Consider the following 23,277-nt stretch of genomic DNA (forward strand, 5'->3'; position numbering starts at 1 on the left):
TGAGATAAAAATGCAGCCCTTGCTACTAAGACAATATATAAGATGCTGCACAGTTATTTCTGAAATTCTCCTGATCCATCATGTCCATGCTAATTGAACAAAAGCTATACTGAATGATCATTTACGTGATATGACCTAACAGAAACAGGATAAAAAGCTGAATTATTTTACACTGACAGAAAAATCTTTAGGAAAAATATTGCAATCAGTGAAAAGCCACTGAATTAATATTTTGTGAGGTCATAACTGTACAGATCAATCAATAATCAATCAGTTAACACATCACAGTGGTATATCAGTATGAAATTCTTGGTGGCCATCTTTGAAATGGTACTCTAATTGTTTAGAGCACCATCCATGTTATTTTGTGTACATCACTGCAATACTGGCATTAAGCCAAACTCACCAGATCATTGTTATTTTGTGTTCATCATCTGCATGATCAGTGTAAAAGATGTACAACCCCAACACCCCCCCTCCCCCCAAAAAACCTGAAACAACCAAAAGCAGTCAAAAAAGCAATAACAAACAAGAACCAACCTTTTGTTGAGCATGCAAGTGATAGGTTTTCTTATCACAGGTTGCTGAATTACTGCTTAGTGTTGAGAACTTGAAAGATGGAAAAAGGTAAGGGCCAAAAATAATTACTAACTTCATTCTCTTCTTCAAATATCCTTTTACGTGCAACAGGATGCTTGTTAATCTATTTTACCAAGGAGGATGACATACATTCTAACATACAAATAGGTGGATAAACAAACACTTTTAAACATATTTCAGCAGGTAATTTAGGGCTGATGGGAGATGAAAAAAAACACAAAAAATTACACAGATGGCCTAAAAAAACTCTAGGTGAGATCATTCATACACCAGTTCAGGATAAGATGTAGGTTTTATTGTAGGTTGAGATGCACTGGTGTAGATTCTTTACACACAAAAAAAGAACTAAAAATCTTGGTTATGTACAAGTATGAGTGAGTACCAGCTATTCCAGCAGCCCTGTCAACAGGTACAGCTCATTCCGGTCTAGAATATTCTGCATGATTTGTACAACTTGCACACAGGAAGCAGTTTCATGAACACGACATATGAACAATGACCAATCCAGTTCTGTAAGACTGGATTGAGTAGCCATTGTCTGCTGCTGATGTAAAAGTTTCTAGGAAGTAGCTATGTATTACCCTGACATGACAACAAGAACAGCTTATGGTACAGACTGTTAGGTTGAGTAGATGACAACTTGAGTATTGAAAGTAGAATCAACCCGTATATGTGGCCACATATCTAACCTCTGTAAAATCTAATACAAAACACATTGCAACACTAGATCTAATGATACATCAATACAAATATATACCATGTGATGCCCCAATACTTAACGTGAACACATAATATAAAAAACAAGAAACACACACCATGTCCATGTACTGCACTACTTTTGTCTAATGTGTCATTTCCCTCCTTTTGTCTACTTCTCAACCAACTGTAGGACGCTCCTTTCTGGGATTTACCTTGATCTGTTGCAGCAAATTTTGAAACTCATATAAAGAACCTCATCCCAATTCACGCTAGCTGCTATTGCAGTTATAACTAATATAATTGCTTTGAAGAGTATTTCACTGATAATTTGATCAATAAAGAAGATTATTGAACTGAAAGAGATTTTAAAATACAACATTAATTTCTCTGAATGTTGCATAATAAAAACTTTCCCAATTTTGAACAAAATAATGATATTGCCAATTTGACTGCCAAAGGCACTTTCTTTGGAATACCTGCCTTTATATCTACAATGACTTCTTCTAATGGACTTGAATACATGCAACATTAAGGAAGTATAGGATAAAACTTGCCTCCGTGGTTTTGGTTGAAATTGTAAAACTGTGAACAAGGAAAAAGAGCTCAAGGTTTTGCATTTTCAACAAAAACCTCGGAGGCATGTCTTATCCAACTTAAAAGGTTGGTTGGTTGGTTTGTTGTTTAACGCCGCACTCAGCAATATACCAGCTATATGACGGCGGTCTGTAAATAATCTGGTCTGGACCAGACAATCCAGTGATTGATATCATGAGCATCGTTCCCTGCAATGTGGGATCGATGACATGCATCAACCAAGTCAGCGAGCCTGACCACCCGAACCCGTTAGTCGCCTTTTACGGCAAGCATGGGTTGCTGAAGACCTTTTCTAACCCGGAATCTTCACGGGTCCAACTTAAAAGGAATTCACTCAAAGCGAGAGAAAAAACACGTGCAACATGGACTAGCTGGAGTCATGACATGTTAAATTGAACAACATCTCATCATCCGCCTTGGTAGCTCAGTGGGAAAATAGTGGGTTACAAAACTTAACACAATATATGACTATTAACCAATCACCAAACACAATTGTGTTCACCTCAAGAGGCAAGTTCATAAAATGTTAATTGTGAAGCCTGGGTATCACAGTTGAAATTTAAAACCTCAAAGCAGGTTTAGAAGTGACCCATTTCAAAATCTAGGTTTGGAAGAGAACCTCTTCAAAACCTGGGTTTGAAAGATGAGCTGGTTACTTGTTTTACCCGTGCATGTCCTGAACCTAATGCAATATAGGTTAATGCAGTGATAGGTTTATAATAGTCCTTTTCAGTTCATCGAGTTATGAATGGCAAGGATAATTTTTTAAAGTATTTGCATAAGTGTGATCATAAAGAGAGCTGATATCCCAAGCTGAACTGACTGTTCTGACCAGACTTCTTGAAAGGAAGATGTAGCATTATCACCAACATTTTAGATTCTAAAGGTTCCCTTATCCCATTCCCACATCATGATGTCGGTTTCTTAGATACTGAGGTAGTAAGAATGTGGATGATGGAAATTTAAATTTTGAATGGCACTTTTACAATCATGTTATCATTGCTAAGTTTGAGAAAAAATGAGAACACAAAGTCAATGGCCTAAAAATATGGCCAATCTAAAACCTGCAGGTTAGCTCCTGTATAATACTGAAGGATTCATTATACATGTACATGTTTTCCCTAGATAAAAACAAGTTATCCTTATTATATAAATACATGTATATAAGTACTTTCAATCATTTGTGCAAAATTATGGCAAACATTCTTCATGTCAAATTGGCAAGACAAAAGATCTTGGCATTTTGGAATATTTCTGTGAGCAATCTGAGATAAAACTCATGACAACAGGCAAGAAAATATATGTGGAATGTATGAGTCAACAATTAAAATAATCATAATGACCTAAACATGAAGTCATTCTTAACAATATACAACATCAAAATAGAATTATTTTAGAGCTTACTTGAAATACATATATGGTATCTAACTTATATTTAGTTTTCTATTTTTCACGTAGTGTAGCCCATCTCTGGCACTGGCAATCCTCACATTATCAAAGTCAGCATAGTCTAGAGATCCTGTTCCCATGCCAACAAATCCTGACTGCACTGAGGTTGGTAGGGTGGTGTAGTTGAAGATCATTTGCCCATTCAGAGATCCCACTGCACTGTTTCCCTGTCATACACAGACACAATACAAGAGTGAGTGAAGTGAACATTGCTTAATGCAGCAATATTTCAACGCCATCACAGTGATTAGACCAGAGAAAAAATTCAACATAGCAAAAGGCACCAGTTAAGCTGATGAGTAATGCACATGCAAATTTTCGATGAAAAAAGCTGAACGGTTTTTAAGTAGTGACTAGGATGGAAACGTTGACGTGAACGGAAACCAAGCCCCAAATATTTTTTCCCCTCCCTTTGGAGGGGGAGGCAAAACAATCCATCATCAACACTATCAGGCGGACCTATCATCCACAAGAGGGTGAGAGAGGGAGTCTGGGTTTGACACCGGACTAGCCAATTAATTTCAATTTAATGTGGGAGACTTTACACATCTTTTGAGTCAAAGTAACTCCGGTATCATGCATCTGCGCAGAGTCTCAAATAGAAGCGTGTTGAAAGATGTTTACCATCTTGGTGAAAACCACAATCTAGGTTTAAGTGATAAAGGATAATTTATCAGAGTGAATATGGGGCACGAACCGCTGATGACAAGATCTTAGCATGGTTAATGGATGAACAAAACATGGTACTATTCTGTCTGGCTCTCGGCATTAAGGGGCTAAAACAAAGGACTGGTCGGCTTGGAGTCAGTATACTGTGTCTGAGAGTGGGGTATTCATGTTAAACTGCGGCATGGTATCTCAGTGGGCTAGCACTATAAACTCGGCATTAGTCCAGACTTGTACAAGTAGTCAACCCAACACGCTTGCATTTTGCTAAATGCAATAATACTGTTAAACCCTATTTCACCACACCTCATCTCACCCTAGACTACACAGACAAGGAGATTACTTGTAATAGATGAAACAAAATGACCATACGACAAGAAGAGCTTGAGGTTGCACATGGAGGACACAGTTGGTCAACAAATATGACCTACAACTGGTCATACATGCAGGCCTAAGAGGGATACAAACCGACCGGAACTAACAGCATAGCAAACACATACCATAGTCAGGAGTGACACTGTATTCCAGTCTTTGTTGAGGGTTTCAAGATTTCCTGTCGCCAAGATGCCAATTAAACCTGAAGACCAACATATACACATATAATTATCAATAACAGTGTTAGACAGCGTTAACACTAACAGTATTAGACAGTGTTAACACAGTGCAGGGTGGCGGATTAACCTAGAGGTTGACCTGGTCACCAGCTGATGACCCATGTTACCATGGTTACAGTCGCCACAAAGTCAAATCAGTTCTTGGCATTCCAGTGAACGTACCAAATCACACTTCATACATCAGGGATCAAAATGTTTGTTGTTTCAAGCGAGCCACATGGGAACTCTATAGGAAGGTTAGGTGCTACATGGAGTTAATGTGTATATGGCAAGAAGAATTTTTATCCATACAAAATATGATATTTGAAATGTTTGTGATCAATTACACATTGTAGTGAACATCACAGGTCTATCAACTATACTCACCGCCAAAAGAAACGCGAACCATAGAAACATACAGAGAAGTATGTACGTAAAGAAGAGACATTTCTAATGTGTCACTTTATGTCAAAACTAACAAGGGTATGCTCAAGGGATGCAACTCTGCACAGCGAATCGCGGCGCCTTAGCTGACTAGGCCACCCATGCCCCCACACTGAACAAGGTTAAAGCAACTTACTGATAGAGCTTGACAGGATATACAGTTTCTTTTGAGGGTTGATGAACAGGAAGACTCCCTTGGCCATGTTAGACTGACACCCTGCCTGAGTGACTCGGGCTGCTACATAGATTGCACTGACGTTGCTGTTGTTCGGGGCCTGGATGTCGGCTTGTACAAAGATGTCACTCCTGGAACAAACGGACGGGACATGTTGCTTGGGGTTTACATATTCAATCAGCCACAGACAAATATAATATGAAAATAGTTTAACTTATTATAATGTCTCTGACAATTCTGTCTTTGCTACAGACATCCCTACTATGATGCCTACCAGTGGGAACTGCCAAGGATGGTGAACCCCATGCCTATAGAGTCAGCAAGTCACCAGACTACAGACATCTCTACTATGATGCCTACCAGTGGGAACTGCCAAGGATGGTGAACCCCATGTCTATAGAGTCAGCAAGTCACCAGACTACAGACGTCTCTACTATGATGCCTACCAGTGGGAACTGCCAAGGATGGTGAACCCCATGCCTATAGAGTCAGCAAGTCACCAGACTACAGACATCTCTACTATGATGCCTACCAGTGGGAACTGCCAAGGATGGTGAACCCCATGCCTATAGAGTCAGCAAGTCACCAGACTACAGACATCTCTACTATGATGCCTACCAGTGGGAACTGCCAAGGATGGTGAACCCCATGTCTATAGAGTCAGCAAGTCACCAGACTACAGACATCTCTACTATGATGCCTACCAGTGGGAACTGCCAAGGATGGTGAACCCCATGTCTATAGAGTCAGCAAGTCACAGCTGTAATATTGCTGAGTGCGGCGTTAAACAACAAACCAACCAACCAACGTCTCTACTATGATGCCTACCAGTGGGAACTGCCAAGGATGGCGAACACAAGCCTAGAGAGTCAGCAAGTCACCAGACTACAGACGTCTCTACTATGATGCCTACCAGTGGGAACTGCCAAGGATGGTGAACCCCATGCCTATTGAGTCAGCTGTACACCAGGCTACAGGTTTCTGTAGAGTCATCTGCCTCAACACATGGCCATGTGTGCCCCCAACATCTGCCACCTCAAATGATCCAATCTGCTGGGCAAACACAGCTGGGGCCTGGTAGACACTGGTCTCTGAGGAACAGAACGAGAGACATTAGTTCTGTGAGTTTTAAAGAAAAATTATTCACCAGCAATCACATAAACTTTATAGGTCTGAGTGTGGTAGATCCTTTGAATTCAAGAGGGGAAACACAATGATTTGATGTAAAATTAAAAGATAAAATATTGGCTAAGAAATAAGACTTTTCGTGGATGATAATAATGATATATTATTTGTGACTAGATGTGTATACAGATCCTTAGTCAAATGCCTGGCACCAGTAGGACATCTTAATTTCCCAATAGTGCAAGTTGATGCTAGCAGGCATTACTTGGAACCAGATAATAGAGCTCTTAAATAACTTATCATGTCCATCTCATTCACTACAAATTCATTCCAGACATAAGACCAAATTAGTCTTAGGAGGCCAGAAAATATCCACACATTTTCTCATTGAAGTATTTTGAATAAAGCTGAAAATGCAAGTTGATTTAGTTTTTAGATACAAGAGACTGAAGTATTTGCTTACCTTCAAAGTTGACAGAGTACGGAAGTGGGAATGGTTTGGATGGTGGAGGGGGTGCATACTGGCCCCTGTTGCCTGTAGCAACTGTTGTCAAGGTCAGTACCTGATCTACACCCAGTTTAAACCTTATCTGGCCATCAATCACCTGCAAACAATCAACATAGTAGATGCAAATATTGTTAAGTGTCCTGATTTCCTCTATCAAACATTAACATAGTCTTGAACTTTGAACGAGTCAGTGAATGTCCTTTTCCCTGCAATCTGTGTCAAATAACAGGGAGTTATCTGGGATTCCAAGCTAGGTGCAGTCAAATTAGGCTTAAAAAAATAAAAGAATTGGTTTTCAGGCAATGTTTTTTTAAAATATAGTGCGGGCGGGTGATGTCTTTATTTTCTGTTGTTCAAATGAGTATGTAACCAAATAAACAGTTGTGTAACCAAATAGACAATTGTGTACAATCAACCTGGGAAAGGGCCTCCCTACATAAATGTATTTCCTTGATGAGTAAAAAACTGGAATACAGTATTTGACTACAATTGGACTTGGAATTTTTAAGGATTTGTTTGTTTGTTTTTTTAAAATGGAAATTAAAATGAAACATGCGGTGAACTTTATGATGATGTGGGCGGTGCCTGAGAACCAAGACTATTATTTTTTTGCCTTAGGAAATATTTTTTAATTTAATAAAATCTACTTTTGTTTCCAAAATTAAAATAAATTCAAAATAAACATAGTCAAGCTTTCGGCCTCCCTGCCTTCATCAGGCACACTAACATTTCTCATGATCATGAAAACATGACTCATCTTAAAAAAGATTTTAACAAGTATTTGTCACAGAGTGACGAAATATCCCCCGCCTGTACACCATAGTACCAAATATGCAGACAATCCAGCGATTAGTTCTTGAGATATTGTGGCAACACCGTTTTCCAACTCCAAAAACAGATTTGCCTGCTGTGACCTTGAAAATGGGGTCAAGGTCACCAAATCTGACAGGTGTATGCGGTGTCTGTATATACACTATAGTTCCAAATATGAAGACAATCCAGCGATTAGTTCTTGAGATATCGCGGCAACACTGTTTTCTAACTCCAAAAGCAGATTTGCCTGCTGTGACCTTGAAAATGGGATCAAGGTGACCAAAACCGACTGGTGTCTGCGGAGTCTGTATATACACCATAGTTCCAAATATGAAGACATTCCAGAGATTAGTTCTTGAGATATTGCGGCAACACCGTTTTCCAACTCCAAAAGCAGATATGCCTGCTGTGACCTTGAAAATGGGGTCAAGGTCACCAAAACCGACTGGTGTCTGCGGAGTCTGTATATACACCATAGTTCCAAATATGAAGACAATCCAGAGATTAGTTCTTGAGATATCGCGGCAACACTGTTTTCCAACTCCAAAAGCAGATTTGCCTGCTGTGACCTTGAAAATGGGGTCAAGGTCACCAAAACTGACTGGTGTCTGCGGAGTCTGTATATACACCATAGTTACAAATATGAAGACAATCCAGAGATTAGTTCTTGAGATATTGCGGCAACACCGTTTTCCAACTCCAAAAGCAGATATGCCTGCTGTGACCTTGAAAATGAGGTCAAGGTCACCAAAACCGACTGGTGTCTGCGGAGTCTGTATATACACCATAGTTCCAAATATGAAGACATTCCAGAGATTAGTTCTTGAGATATTGCGGCAACACCGTTTTCCAACTCCAAAAGCAGATATGCCTGCTGTGACCTTGAAAATGGGGTCAAGGTCACCAAAACCGACTGGTGTCTGCGGAGTCTGTATATACACCATAGTTCCAAATATGAAGACAATCCAGTGTTTAGTTCTTGAGATATCGCGGCAACAAGCAGGTGGGACGTACGGACGGACGTACGGACGGTCGTGAATACTATATCCCCCGCTTCGCGCTTTCGCGCGGCGGGGGATAATAATAAACGATTTGGTCATTTACTTACAAATACCTACAACATAATTCACTTACTGGAATGGGCATTTGTTGGTGGAATAATGTGGACTCTCCAGTGAAATTTAGCTGCGAAAACCACGGATATAACTTCTTTATACTTGACTGAAATGACAGCAAAAGAAACAATCCTTAAGACACATCACGTAATTATGATATTAAACATCATGAAGAATACTTCATATTTATTTGCTATTCCAAATATGAATCATAGTCAATTCATTCAGTTGTTGGTTATATAATCTCTGCTCTAAACAAAAGCAGGCCTGTTAAAGAGAAACAATATTCAACTTCTTGCATTTCTTATTATACATGTAATTACTCTTTGAGAAGGTCAATATGCGAAAACAAGCACCCAAGGCCCCAAGGCCCCAAGGACCTAACAGCTGAAGTGGTCTAACCGCTGAAGGGATCAGTTCCGAGGGTCCGTGTTTTCGCATCTTAACCTTGTCAAGAGTAATCATTAGTTTTGTTACATCAAAATTTACTTGAGAGTTTATGAAGCCTTTATCTGTTCTCTGTTTCATTACAGTAACTTAGCTGCAAACTGTAAAATGTTAGTTTTCTAGATGCCATCTTGTTCACTAGCAGATGTGTTAATATTCATCCCATGACAGGTCAATACTGATCATGTGACGAGTCAATATTCAAGGTCAATCAAACAATTTCAGGGTCTACATGGAAATGTATTGTTTCATCATATGGTGAAATTGCAAAATTCTTAATGGGTAAGAACAAAAAACACTTACATAACTTCCATTGAAGACAAATGTAACATCTTGCGGGACCACAGTGTATGGTGGTAAAGCTGGTCTGATGCACAAAGAGTGGTTGTGGCTCTAAATGAAAACAATATCATGTTATTACTGCTATGTTCCGCCATTGAGTAAACCCCAAGGATTTCCTCAAGACAGTGCCTTGGAAACAACTGGGTTTAGAAACCTCCTGTGATGTCATCCATTGTTTTGGGGTGTTTCTTGTAGAATATGTAATAACTTAACATGCTTGTGGCTGTCATGAGAAACTTGTACTTGACATGCAAAGTAGACTAGATACTGGCCGAGTCTCCTTCTTTATGGGGGACAAACAACTCAATTACTTGTGTGGGCTCGAAACATCACATATCTGGTCAAAAGACTCAGACACATTTGATCGTTATTTGTCTGTATCAAAGATAGATAAACCACTCCTCCTCAGCTTGATAGGATGATAAAACCCGTTGCTAGCACTGGTCCCTGTTACCATGGATATCCAGAGTTATTACAAACACCAAAACTTCGGAGTTGTGTTTTAACTATAGCGTCAAGACAGAGGAGAAGGTTTTCAACCTTCACTTCCCCAGGGCGAGTACCTAACCAGCGTTAGAAATTGGCACTTGTCCTGTTGTCCTTGCCAAACTGCCCAAAAGTTAAGGTATCATAAGGACTTGTAGAAGAAATTTGCCATATTTAAGGGTTTTGCTATATGTTATCATTATAAGGACCAGTGGACTAAATATGTTAGTTTCTACCCCTGCTAATTATGTTGATGAAGCATCAGCCTCCATGTCTTACCATAGTCTCTATGACAATAGTGAAGTCCTTCCCATCAGGGCTGACCAGGGCAACGTAGGTCCCCCCTCCTGACAGGTGCCCCACCCCCCAGCCATGACTCAGATACCGCCAACCAACACTGGTGAACTGAGTTGTGTGTGCTGCAAGGAAAAATGGAACTCTTAATGATACCTTGCAAATATACCATTCATATTTGCTGAATAATGCATTCCACTAAGTTTTTGAAAATAAAAGTAAAATATTAAAGAGGTGATTACAATGCATTGAGAGGAAGGTATTTGTTACTTTGTAAAGCAGTTTTGTCAGCCAGAGAGGACTAACCAGATCATAGTGTCCACTCCACAGCTCCACACCTGATACGTAGGTGCTGTATATGTATTATATAATGGCACTCACCAGTCAGCCATAGAGGACTAACCAGATCATAGTGTCCACTCCACAGCTCCACACCTGATATGTAGGTGCTGTATATGTATTATATAATGGCACTCACCGGTCAGCCAGAGAGGACTAGCCAGATCATAGTGTCCACTCCATAGTTCCACACCTGATACGTAGATGCTGTATATGTATTATATAATGGCACTCACTGGTCAGCCAGGGAGGACTAGCCAGATCATAGTGTCCACTCCATAGTTCCACACCTGATACGTAGGTGCTGTATATGTATTATATAATGGCACTCACCAGTCAGCCAGAGAGGACTAGCCAGATCATAGTGTCCACTCCATAAGTCCACACCCGATATGTATGTGCTGTATATGTATTATATAATGGCACTCACCGGTCAGCCAGAGAGGACTAGCCAGATCATAGTGTCCACTCCATAGCTCCACACCTGATACGTAGGTGCTGTATATGTATTATATAATGGCACTCACCGGTCAGCCAGAGAGGACTAGCCAGATCATAGTGTCCACTCCATAAGTCCACACCCGATACGTAGGTGCTGTATATGTATTATATAATGGCACTCACCGGTCAGCCAGAGAGGACTAGCCAGATCATAGTGTCCACTCCATAAGTCCACACCCGATATGTAGGTGCTGTATATGTATTATATAATGGCACTCACCGGTCAGCCAGAGAGGACTAGCCAGATCATAGTGTCCACTCCATAAGTCCACACCCGATATGTAGGTGCTGTATATGTATTATATAATGGCACTCACCGGTCAGCCAGAGAGGACTAGCCAGATCATAGTGTCCACTCCATAAGTCCACACCCGATATGTAGGTGCTGTATATGTATTATATAATGGCACTCACCGGTCAGCCAGAGAGGACTAGCCAGATCATAGTGTCCACTCCATAGTTCCACACCCGATATGTAGGTGCTGTATATGTATTATATAATGGCACTCACCAGTCAGCCATAGAGGACTAGCCAGATCATAGTGTCCACTCCACGGCTCTATGGCAGTCATCAGACCATCTCCATAGTAGGGCAGGCCTTCATACCAGCTGGCTAACAACGCCCAGGAGATTGTGCTACAGAAATAGATACACAACTATAGTCTGATAGTCCCTGCCAAACTGCCCAATGTTATATGTTATCATTAAAAGGACTAGTTGACTAAAACTGCTAGTTTCTGTTGCTGTATCATAATCAACTACAATAGGGCCATTGCACAGACCGCCCCACTAAGATCTGTGCATGTATTGTGAAGATTGATCATAACAAACTGTTTGGATATCTGAGGGTTATACTATGAATACATACATACTAAAACATTATAAAAATATAAAAACAATTTCAACAAAAACTCTTTCACAGGAATGCTCACCTTGTCATAAATCCATTGACATAATTCTGGTTGAGGAGCTGAAAAAAATACAATTTGTAGATTAGCTCACATCACAACCAACCATCTCCCAAACACTGTCCATAACATCAGCTCACATTACAACCAACCCTCTTTCAAACAGTCCGTAACATCAGCTCACATAGCAACCAACCCTCTCCCAAACACTGTCTGTAACATCTGATCACAAAGTAACCAACCCTCTCCCAAACACTGTCTGTAACATCTGATCACATAGTAACCTACCCTCTCCCAAACACTGTCTGTAACATCTGATCACATAGTAACCTACCCTCTCCCAAACACTGTCTGTAACATCTGATCATATAGCAACCAACCCTCTCCCAAACACCGTCTGTAACATCTGATCACATAGTAACCAACTCTCTCCCAAACACTGTCTGTAACATCTGATCACATAGTAACCAACCCTCTTCCAAACACTGTCTGTAACATCTGATCACATAGTAACCTATCCTCTCCCAAACACTGTCTGTAACATCTGATCACATAGCAACCAACCCTCATCCAAACACCGTCTGTAACATCTGATCACATAGCAACCAACCCCTCTCCCAAACATTGTCTGTAACATTAGCTCACATTGCAACCAACCCTCTCCCAAACACTGTCTGTAACATTAGCTCACATTGCAACCAACCCTCTCCCAAACACTGTCTGTAACATCTGATCACATAGTAACCAACCCTCTCCCAAACATTGTCTGTAACATCTGATCACATAGTAACCTACCCTCTCCCAAACATTGTCTGTAACATCTGATCACATAGTAACCAACCCTCTCCCAAACATTGTCTGTAACATCTGATCACATAGTAACCTACCCTCTCCCAAACACTGTCTGTAACATCTGATCACATAGTAACCAACCCTCTCCCAAACATTGTCTGTAACATCTGATCACATAGTAACCTACCCTCTCCCAAACACTGTCTGTAACATCTGATCACATAGTAACCAACCCTCTCCCAAACACTGTCTGTAACATCTGATCCCATATTAACCTACCCTCTCCCAAACACTGTCTGTAACATCAGTTCACATAGCAACCAACCCTCTCCAAAACACTGTCTGTAACATCAGCTCACATAGTAACCAACCCTTTCCAAAACACTGTCTGTAACATCTGATCACATAGTAACCAACCCTCTCCCAAACACTGTCTGTAACATCAGCTCACATAGTAACCAACCCTCTCCCAAACACAGTCTGTAACATCAGCTCACATCACAACCAACCCTCTCCCAAACACTGACTGTAACATCAGCTCACATAGTAACCAACCCTCTCCAAAACACTGTCTGTAACATCTGATCACATATTAACCTACCCTCTCCAAAACACCGTCTGTAACATCAGCTCATATTGGAACCAACCCTCATCCAAAACAGTCTGTAACATCAGCTCAATCCTGCATTCAAAAGGCCACACTTTTTTCAGCTTATGTTTCACGGATTTATTCCAGATTTTCAACACTAGATCAGGCCAAATAAAAATAAATAGCAATGTCATTTATTTAATTATTTTAATGAAAGTCATTATGCCATGGATTTAAAACTGCAGCTGCCGTCTTGAATCACTGATAGTGATGTAGACATGGAATTTATATACAATATATTTTATTTGTATAAGAGGGTCCATATTACCATTGATTACTAGCGGGAGACATAATAAAAATAAATATTTTTATGTTTAATTTATGTCTTTGACCTACTGCCTTTCAGTAGAGGTGGCGTGCCCATGAAACCAAAAATAAAAAATGTGTGGCCATATGCATAAATATACAAAATGGATGCAAATGAAATATAGAGTGCATCCTTTAGGACACTAAGTGTGCATGTTCAGGAATGAATGCTGCTATTTCAAGATTTGGTACTATTTAAAATGAATTGCGTACAAAAACATTAAAAACATTTAATACACAGTTGATTGCTTCACAGTCTTCTAGCGCTAGCAGCTGTAGATTTGTTTCAGTTGGGAACTCTAGATCTATTTAAACTTGAGCATGCCAAATCACATGATCACCTGTATTATATTTCTGCTTTTTGGAGCTTGGGACCCCGGTTTTATAACCTGGGACATGTGCAACTAAAGGCACCGAGTCCCCTGAACCACCAAAAAAAATAACCCAGGAAAATGTTTCAGGTTACCCCTGTGAGTGAATGTTGTTTTATGATGACATACTAGTCTAGTGAGTGGATGTATCATGAGCAATGATCAGTGTCATCGGGGCAAGAAAACACCCAATCCTCATTAGTTGGCTCTTAAGACATTGGAATTGAGTACTGCTATGGGGACAAATGTAACATTCATGTCATATATATTCTATGATCGATAACTTGGATAATGAGAGAACTTGTCCAGCTGAAAAACAACTATCAAGTTATAAAGAAATACATAACAGCCATTGTGTCCCTCCAACAAGAAGCCTACAGAGGACCCACACTGCCCCAGAAACCAATTTGCAGCCATTGTGTCTTATCCCACCACAAGAAGGCTACAGAGGACCCACACTGCCCCAGAATCCCTGTACTATGCAGCCATTGTGTCTCCCACCACAAGACGGCTACGGAGGACCCACACTGCCACAGAAGGCAATTTGCAGCCATTGTGTCTCCCACCACAAGACGGCTACGGAGGACCCACACTGCCCCAGAATGCAATTTGCAGCCATTGTGTCTCCCATCACAAGAAGGCTACAGAGGATCCACACTGCCCCAGATATCCCTGTACTATGCAGCCATTGTGTCTCCTCCCACAAGAAGGCTACAGAGGACCAACAGTGCCCCAGAATCCCCGTACTATGCAGCCATTGTGTCTCCCACTACAAGAAGGCTACAGAGGACCCACACTGCCCCAGAATCCCGCACTATGCAGCCATTGTGTCTTCCACCAGAATATGGCTACAGAGGACCCACACTGCCCCAGAATCCCCGCACTATGCAGCCATTGTTTTCTTCCACCACAAGAGGGCTACAGAGGACCCACACTGCCCCAGAATCCCTGCACTATGCAGCCATTGTGTCTCCCACCACAAGAGGGCTACAGAGGACCCACACTGCCACAGAATCCCCGCACTATGCAGCCATTGTGTCTCCTCCTACAAGAAGGCTACAGAGGACCCACACTGCCCCAGAATCCCTGCACTATGCAGCCATTGTGTCTCCCACCACAAGAGGGCTACAGAGGACCCACACTGCCACAGAATCCCCGCACTATGCAGCCATTGTGTCTCCTCCTACAAGAAGGCTACAGAGGACCCACACTGCCCCAGAATCCCTGCACTATGCAGCCATTGTGTCTCCCACCACAAGACGGCTACAGAGGACCCACACTGCCACAGAATCACCACAAGAAATGTAGCTGATCTTCCCATACATACTCTTGCCCAGCAGCCTCCTCCAACGAAATCATCGTTAGTACTGTAGTCCTCGGATGACCACAGCTGTTTGCCCGACTCCAGGGCCTTGAGGGAGCTGGTGGTTCCGGGGTAGTGAACACTGGCAACATACGAGAGATGAGAAACAATGCTCTATTAACTAGCTAAAACATACACGCTTAATGGTATGGTTGTAACAATTCTCAGGATGAACTGTATCTGTAGTCTATGTATTAGTACAACACAGTACTTGTCTGCAGACTGAGGAGATGTTTCCATTGTATTACACAAAACATTAATATCATTTCCTTTGAATGTGTACAACATTTTTCAAGAATGTCCAACTACAGACCTTAATATTGTGATATTTTTCATATTGTGGCAATCAGAATAAAGTATATGAGATTTCAGCAAGTCTACATTGTAGTTATAAACATATATGGCATAGTTCAAGCCATTCTCAACTAAACTTCCATACATCCAAAAGTTTATGATAATGTTTTGCAGCTATTGTCAATAAAATTTTCCCATTAACCCATAACATTCATGTAATATTCATACCCAATTCCATAGATGTCTACTGATAATTCAGGATCGTTTATGATGGCATCAGATAGGGTGTCCCAACCGAAGTAATCCGCAGCTATGATTCTGGTGTTCTGCAAGCCATTACTATCCAATGTTTTCCTCAGTGTCTGAAAAAGAGGCTCCACATCAATCCCAGAACAAATAGGAGTAATGGTTGCTGGTTGCTGACAATCACGCTTACAAAATTGGTGAAAAGTTTGAAAAAGAGACAAACAATGATAATAAGGATATTATCTTACTCTAGTGCAGGTGCCTGTTTTGTAAGGATTGAATTCCCTATAATAGAGGAAGTATTGCTATAAAATATTCCCTTTCCTGAGGAGACTAAATTAAGTGCATCCAAAACATATCTATATCTATATCTATAGGGTGACTTTCAACTAATGTCCAATTACATCCCAACGGTACAGGAGAGTGATTACCTTAATGTAGGCGATGTTGTACATCCTTTCATTCCATATCTGAATACAAAACAAGAGAGGAACATAAGTTGCTAAACACTCAATATGTTCAGTCAGTTTGTCAAGATTCAGACAACCTTCATACTGAAACTACAGCTTCAGCACAGTCTTTAATCCTTTGCTGACATAGACATGCCAGCATCTACTGATCACAGATTCGCAGCTCAGGTGTCCTGATTATCATCATGATGATAATTTATCTATTAGCACCATACACATTCTCATAGTGTCTACCACCTGCATCACTGTGGGCTTTCCTCCCTCAGTAAGCTGACATATTATGATATAACAGAAATACTAGTCAAAGCTATGTTAACCTCACTCACTTATTACCCATATCACTCACTCACTCACTTATTACCCATATCACTAACTTATTACCCATACCACTCACTCACTTATTTCCTATATCACTCACTCACTTATTGCCCATATCACTCACTTATTACTCATATCACTCACTCTCTCACGTATTGCCCATATCACTCACTTAGTACCCATATCACTCACTTATTACCCATATCACTCACTCACTCACTTATTACCCATACCACTCACTCACTCATTACCCATATCACTCACTTATTACCCATATCCCTCACTTACTCACTCACTCACTTATTGCCCATATCACTCACTCACTTATCACCCATACCACTCACTCACTCACTTATTACCCATATCACTCACTTATTACCCATATCAATCACTTATTACCCATATCACTCACTCACTCAACAACAAACCCACTCACTCACCCATATCCCTATGGGTTAATTTCCACTCTCAGTCACTATATTACTCATTATTTCCTTGGATGTCTGCATCTTTTTATCTAACAAAATAAAAAAGTCAGTTGATACCTGTCAAGAACTATTTTCCTCAATGTTCCATCCCTTACAACATCTCTGAAGTCTGATAGTTTGACATCAATCTCTAATCCTTTGCTCAAAGACAAGACAAGCTGATCACAGAATCGAAACTCAGAATTGTCTTGAATATGATCATTTTCCCTGTCAGCACAATACTAGTGCTCGTATACAATACAATACTTCGGGTTTTCCTCCCACATTAAGTTGCCATGCCGTGATACAACTGACATAATACATAACTCACTTGATCATTCAAACACAACATAAATAAAATTATTAGCATACATTAAGTTAGTTAACTAAATAAATACTAAATTACTGGTCACTTACAGGTCACTTTCCATTATCAAGCAACATGTCTGAAGTCTGATAGTATGACCAGAGTTTATCCTGTAAATGTGTGCAGCTCCTCACCCCAACATAGTCGATAGTGAGATTATGCACCGTCTTTGCTCCCTTGATCCACTTGACAACATACATGGCTGTCTGTTCAGGGTTGGCGTACACGTCCCCCTTGTCCCCTCCCACCCAGCCAGGCCACCCCCAGGGCAGGCAGTACAGCTTGATGTTGGGGTTCCGCTACAATAAAACCAAAAACCATTCTGGATAAAGCATGCTTTTCAAAACTGTAGTCAAATAGTTAGTCCACCGGCAAAACTTGGCGGATAACATGTCTGACATATAACTGATATAATGAACATAAAAAAGTTAGGGGTGATGAGAAAATTTTACGTATGAAATATCAAATGTGCGCTCAGTCTTCACTACAAAAAAAAATCCCCAAAACATTTATGGTCCCTTTTTTGTTCAATATAGTTCATGTTTCAAAAGATTTCCCCACTTCTAATCAACCTATCCAGCCCTAGTGGGCTTACAGACTACTTAGGCCACCCGGTTAGTGTGTAATGTCTCAGACTTCATAGATTTTTCAAGGACAAAATCCTAATTTCAAAGACATTTATATTCATCCTAAAATAGAACAATTAGTCCTGTGAAAGTTCAGAAAATATACATTCAACTTCCTCATAATCATTTCAACAGATACTAGTCACCTGATACTTTCAGCCATATTTCTGCTGTAAATTTTCTTCGATCAGCAGAAACATGGTTCCTTATTTATGTCCGTAAGTGCAATGACATTAACGCATGATGCGACACACGAACAAAATGCTCAGTTGTGGTACTGCTAAATCTTGCAATGAATTTAGATTGGTAATTACTTCTGTAAATCGATTCAGTGGAGGACTGATTACTTCCTTTTCAAGGCTCGTTACTGCAATTCATTTTTTTTGTCATTTCAAATACTTAATTAAAGAAATGGTAAATTTAAATACTTTTCAATGAAGAGCGTTAAATACAAGCACTTTTCAAGTGTATGTGTACTGTGTCTGAGTGTGAGGTACCTTCTTCGCCTCCAACATGAGCCACCATTCATATCCTCTCTGGTAGTTCTCCTCGTCCGGTGTTCGCATGTGCGTGGACTCCGTCCCATCTGGAATTGAGAGAGTGAATGTCGTTTAATTCAACAATTCACACCGTCTGGTTCCAATGAAACAGTTAGATCCCACATTGTGACATTCCAAACCTCATCAAGTTGACAGGTATGGGGTACAGGCATTCTCCTCTGACTAAAATCCAAAAGGGATGCCAGCTGTATTATTGATACCAAAGAGGATCAGTGTTTTGCATGACGTTTGGTCTTTACATGACATGTAAGGAAAGCGTTCTGTGCCATTAATCACAATCCACATGAAGGAAACTCATTAAAATGAAAATTCAAATGCCACAGAGTCTTCTCGAATACCATTAGAACCGGTTGTGTTTTTTACTTTAACAAGGAATTTATCATTATAAAATCATTAAAAATTAAAGTCACTTTTAACTTAATTGATCATATGCATTGCCATGAAGAGAACAATGCCTTCACAGAAGTACAATGAAAATATGAATACAGTATACTACGGTTATAACAAAGGCCCCACTAAGTTTAGTCAGTTATAACCATAGTTTGTTATAAGATAAGCATATATACAACTAAAGGCTGGGACAAAAAACCAGTTTGTTTTATCCATCAGTTCGTTATAAGTGTGTTCGTAATAAACATAGTTTACTCTACATGTCAGTACTGAAATCAGGTGTAATACTTAATATTCTGCACTAAATAGTATTAGCATTTATTATTTTCCCACTAAACCGACCTACCAAAACAAATCCATGCCAAATGAAATAAAAAAATATTGAGTTACACAAATGTACTTTCATTTTTATTTCAACCAATCGGTTGACAACAGTTAGCAAGAATATGTACACCATTACAAAGGAATTTCTAGCCAAATAACACCTCATGGGGCATGGAATAACTTATGGAGTATGCTGTCAAACATTTCCTGTAGGGCAGGGACGATACACCAGCTGTGCGATCCAATATGTATCATGATACTTGCATGTGCTCGTATCTGTGGCGGAAGCCATCTTTTTCAAAGACAGAATGGCCAAATACCTGGCACACTGACAAATAATTGTTGGCAGTGTCAAGTGTGGCAATGGATAAAAATATTTGTTTTCACTACTAATTTTCACTACTAATTAGTGTTTGGAGTAACATTTAGTAAAGCAAGCATTAATGAATCGCTATTTTTTACTTTATGTGCGACTGTGATCGATAGTTGTATCGAGAAGTAAAACATCACAATCCATCAATCCATCGATGCATCGGTGTATCGTCCCAACACTAACTTCCTGTAGGTCTGCTCCCTTAGTTATTTCCTTCAGTATATGTATCAATATTGCAGTCAAACCAGAGTTATGTCTTGATCATGTTAACATTCAAGAAAGTGAAAATTGACTGACCAATTACCATATCTACTACAGCACAAGCTTATGTAGTATAGATAAAGAATGATATGTAGTATAGACAAAGGATGATATGTAGTATAGATAAAGGATAATATGTACTATAAATAAAGGATGATATGTAGTATAGATAAAGGATGATATGTAGTATAGATAAAGGATGATGTGTAGTATAGATAAAGGATGATATGTAGTATAGATAAAGGATGATATGTAGTATAGATCAGGATGTTATAAATGTTCTGTCCCGATAAAGTACTGGCATAATTCTTTATCTATTTTAGAGCAGAGGTGACTACTCAAGTTCCACTAACTATACACTGCAGATTGCACAAACGCCACCATTCACATTCGAAGCAGATTGCATGATTTTATATCAACTGTACGATTCATGCGGTCAAATGTTTTTTTGTTTAAGGCCTGTCATGCTGAAAGGTTCTTCTTTATACTGTTACTTCATCAGCAGATTAATTTGCTCCACCTGACCACAATAGTGACCACCCATTGCACATATTTACCTTGGCTCTAAGATATGTTGTCTGCATGCATTCAAAGGCCAATGTATTGCAATGAACAGAATTTATTTGAATACAAGGTTTGTTTGTAATGAGCCGTTTCTTGACCATTATGGTGCAGTAAAAAAGTTCAAATCTTCATTTTTAAAACTACAATATCCTTGTTGTCTTTTTCCAAATACACTTCAACCAGAACATGTTAAAATTGCATATGCTAGTGACTGCATATGGTCCCTGTCACATATGTCCCTGTCATATATAATCACAATCTCATACAACGTTTATTTGGTCAGAATAGTGAATTTGAAAGCCAGATTGGTTCAGGCTTTTACAAGAGCAATCAAATGCAGCAGCACACAGTTTCACAACTGGATATTGGTGCATTAGTTAAATGATGATAAACACTGATCAGTTTGAAGTACCTCCACTGTCTGATTCATCATCGAGTTCAACTTGCAGTGGCCTCTAGGATGAGGCTGTCTAGTGGGGCAGAAACTGACAGGGAAGATTCTTAGTTTAGTGGCTGTGGTACCCTATTCACTCCTACAGGGAACAACCTATTGCACATTACCTGTACTTTGAGCATCGCCACCTATCTCAACTTTCAGGATCTGAAAGGCTGCTCCAAAATTTGGCTGAAAAAAAGAAAAAGCTGACATAATCTATTTGAGTTAATATGCTGAAATGTTACCCATGGAACAGAGGAGTAAGCGGGTATGTGGTTCAAAATTAAGTATCGAAGTCAAGGGCTCATTGTCATAACCATGATAACTCTAAAGTTCAAAGAAAAACGACTTGAGTCCGGTCCGGGATTCGAACCCACACTGCCAGAGTGAGACACCTAATCGCCAGCTCACAAAGTCAGCGATCTAACGCACTCAGCCACCGAGACTTCCACAAAATGAAAGTCTGACAACTGGTTGTCTAGATCACTTACTTTGTGTACCCCTCTCACAAATGTAAATTGGCACGGCTCCCGAAAGCTATGAACACACAAGGCCATTTAGAAAGTGGTCAAATGTAACAAATGTTATATTTGGGAGAACACTTTCTTAGTTAAGTACAGATTCTCATGCTTTTTTTGGATTGAGTCCCGTCCGGGACTCGAACCCACACTGCCAGAGTGAGGCACCTAATTGCCATTACACAAAGTCAGCGATCTAACCCACTCAGCCACCGAGGCTTCCACAAAATGAAACTCCAACAACTGGTAGACTAGATCACGTACTTTGTGTACCCCTCTGGCACGGCTCCCACGGCGTTTCTTTTGGTGCCTAGTATATATCATTCTCGAACATAGATACCAGTGATTTTTCAAATACTTGCATGGAAACTCATAAAATTAGTAGTTGAGGGTTGATACACTAATGCACCGATGGATCTTCGTCCCAGCTCTAAAAAACTAGGGGTGTCATGTCATGCCTACCTCATGTTTGGATACATACTGTGATACTTTTGTCACATTACAATACTTATGATGATACTAACTTGTCCATGTTCCATGTGACCTGGCTAACACGAGGTTGTTGCTATCAACAAGTTTGTGCTTCACTCAAATGATAACGTAGACACGTGGTTATAGCCTTATGCAATCAGGTTTAAGCAAAGATTTAAAGGGGCACTGATCTAACGCCATTCCCCGGACTGGTTGTTGCCTTTGTTATTGTTTTTTCCCCCGTGAGTACCCGGATCATACGCAACGCAACTGAGCGTGACCAGAGACTGGGCTACCGTCTACAAGGACAGCTAAATAAACTTGGAGGCTGGAGGCAATATTTGTTTTACGCATTTTTGCATAAACACTGATTGGTTAACTGAGATCTATAAAGATTCGACAAAGGGCGCATGTTAAATAATTTCTTCAGCCTAAACAAACAGACAAAAAGAACGGCGGAGCTCATCGGAAGTCGTCATTTGGAAATACCCCAGATGGTTATAGTTTAATACTAAAAAAAGTATCCATGCAGTGAAAGCATTTTCGGATTTCGGATTGTGTAATACGATTACTACTCCCTTGTTGTCATACACGTTTTCTCGTATAACCCTACACTTGTGTATTTGTCGTCATTCACTTGATGCTCAGTTAATGAATTTATTACAGGTACAATTAGTGGTAGCACCACTTAGATTACCTGACAACGGTTCTCATTTGGCATTTATTGTGTCTGGGGTAATTATTCAATCTAAATCCAGGTTTGAAGTGAGGTTATGTAATATGCACGTGGCAGCCCGGCAAGAGATGAATGATCAGTTGATTTACTTTTTTTTGTAAATCAACGGATCGTTCCTAGTCATAAAAGGATTAACAGAAAATACGTTGATTGATTATTCACTGTTATCTTGCACAGTGGATATGTCAAAAGTGAATGTTTACATGTCTAGGTTTACTAAAACAAACGGAATACACTCATATCATGGCGTGAAGTGCCGATGTAAAAACAACATACA

General features: G+C 40.0%; 1 protein-coding gene across 2 annotated transcripts in view; it reads right to left on the bottom strand.

Annotated features, from left to right (window-relative positions):
- Positions 1-491: 491 nt before the first annotated feature.
- Positions 492-23,277, bottom strand: part of LOC139452497 (galactocerebrosidase-like) — a 28,840-nt gene continuing 6,054 nt past the window's right edge. For both annotated transcript variants that reach the window (XM_071233994.1, XM_071233995.1), the window contains exons 3-18: positions 21,401-21,464; positions 18,865-18,953; positions 17,876-18,040; positions 16,551-16,589; positions 16,102-16,235; positions 15,544-15,661; positions 12,123-12,160; positions 11,702-11,826; positions 10,336-10,475; positions 9,532-9,621; positions 8,801-8,887; positions 6,809-6,950; positions 6,134-6,311; positions 5,182-5,351; positions 4,509-4,585; positions 492-3,509 (exon numbers count right to left, since the gene is read on the bottom strand). In XM_071233994.1, coding sequence (XP_071090095.1) covers positions 3,318-3,509; positions 4,509-4,585; positions 5,182-5,351; positions 6,134-6,311; positions 6,809-6,950; positions 8,801-8,887; positions 9,532-9,621; positions 10,336-10,475; positions 11,702-11,826; positions 12,123-12,160; positions 15,544-15,661; positions 16,102-16,235; positions 16,551-16,589; positions 17,876-18,040; positions 18,865-18,953; positions 21,401-21,464 — 1,848 coding nt within the window. In that variant the 3' untranslated portion in view covers positions 492-3,317. The remainder of the gene's footprint in view (positions 3,510-4,508; positions 4,586-5,181; positions 5,352-6,133; positions 6,312-6,808; positions 6,951-8,800; positions 8,888-9,531; positions 9,622-10,335; positions 10,476-11,701; positions 11,827-12,122; positions 12,161-15,543; positions 15,662-16,101; positions 16,236-16,550; positions 16,590-17,875; positions 18,041-18,864; positions 18,954-21,400; positions 21,465-23,277) is intronic.

This window comes from Haliotis cracherodii, unplaced genomic scaffold, assembly GCF_022045235.1.
Source record: "Haliotis cracherodii isolate W230 unplaced genomic scaffold, xgHalCrac1.p SCAF_9, whole genome shotgun sequence".
Taxonomy (NCBI): domain Eukaryota; kingdom Metazoa; phylum Mollusca; class Gastropoda; order Lepetellida; family Haliotidae; genus Haliotis; species Haliotis cracherodii.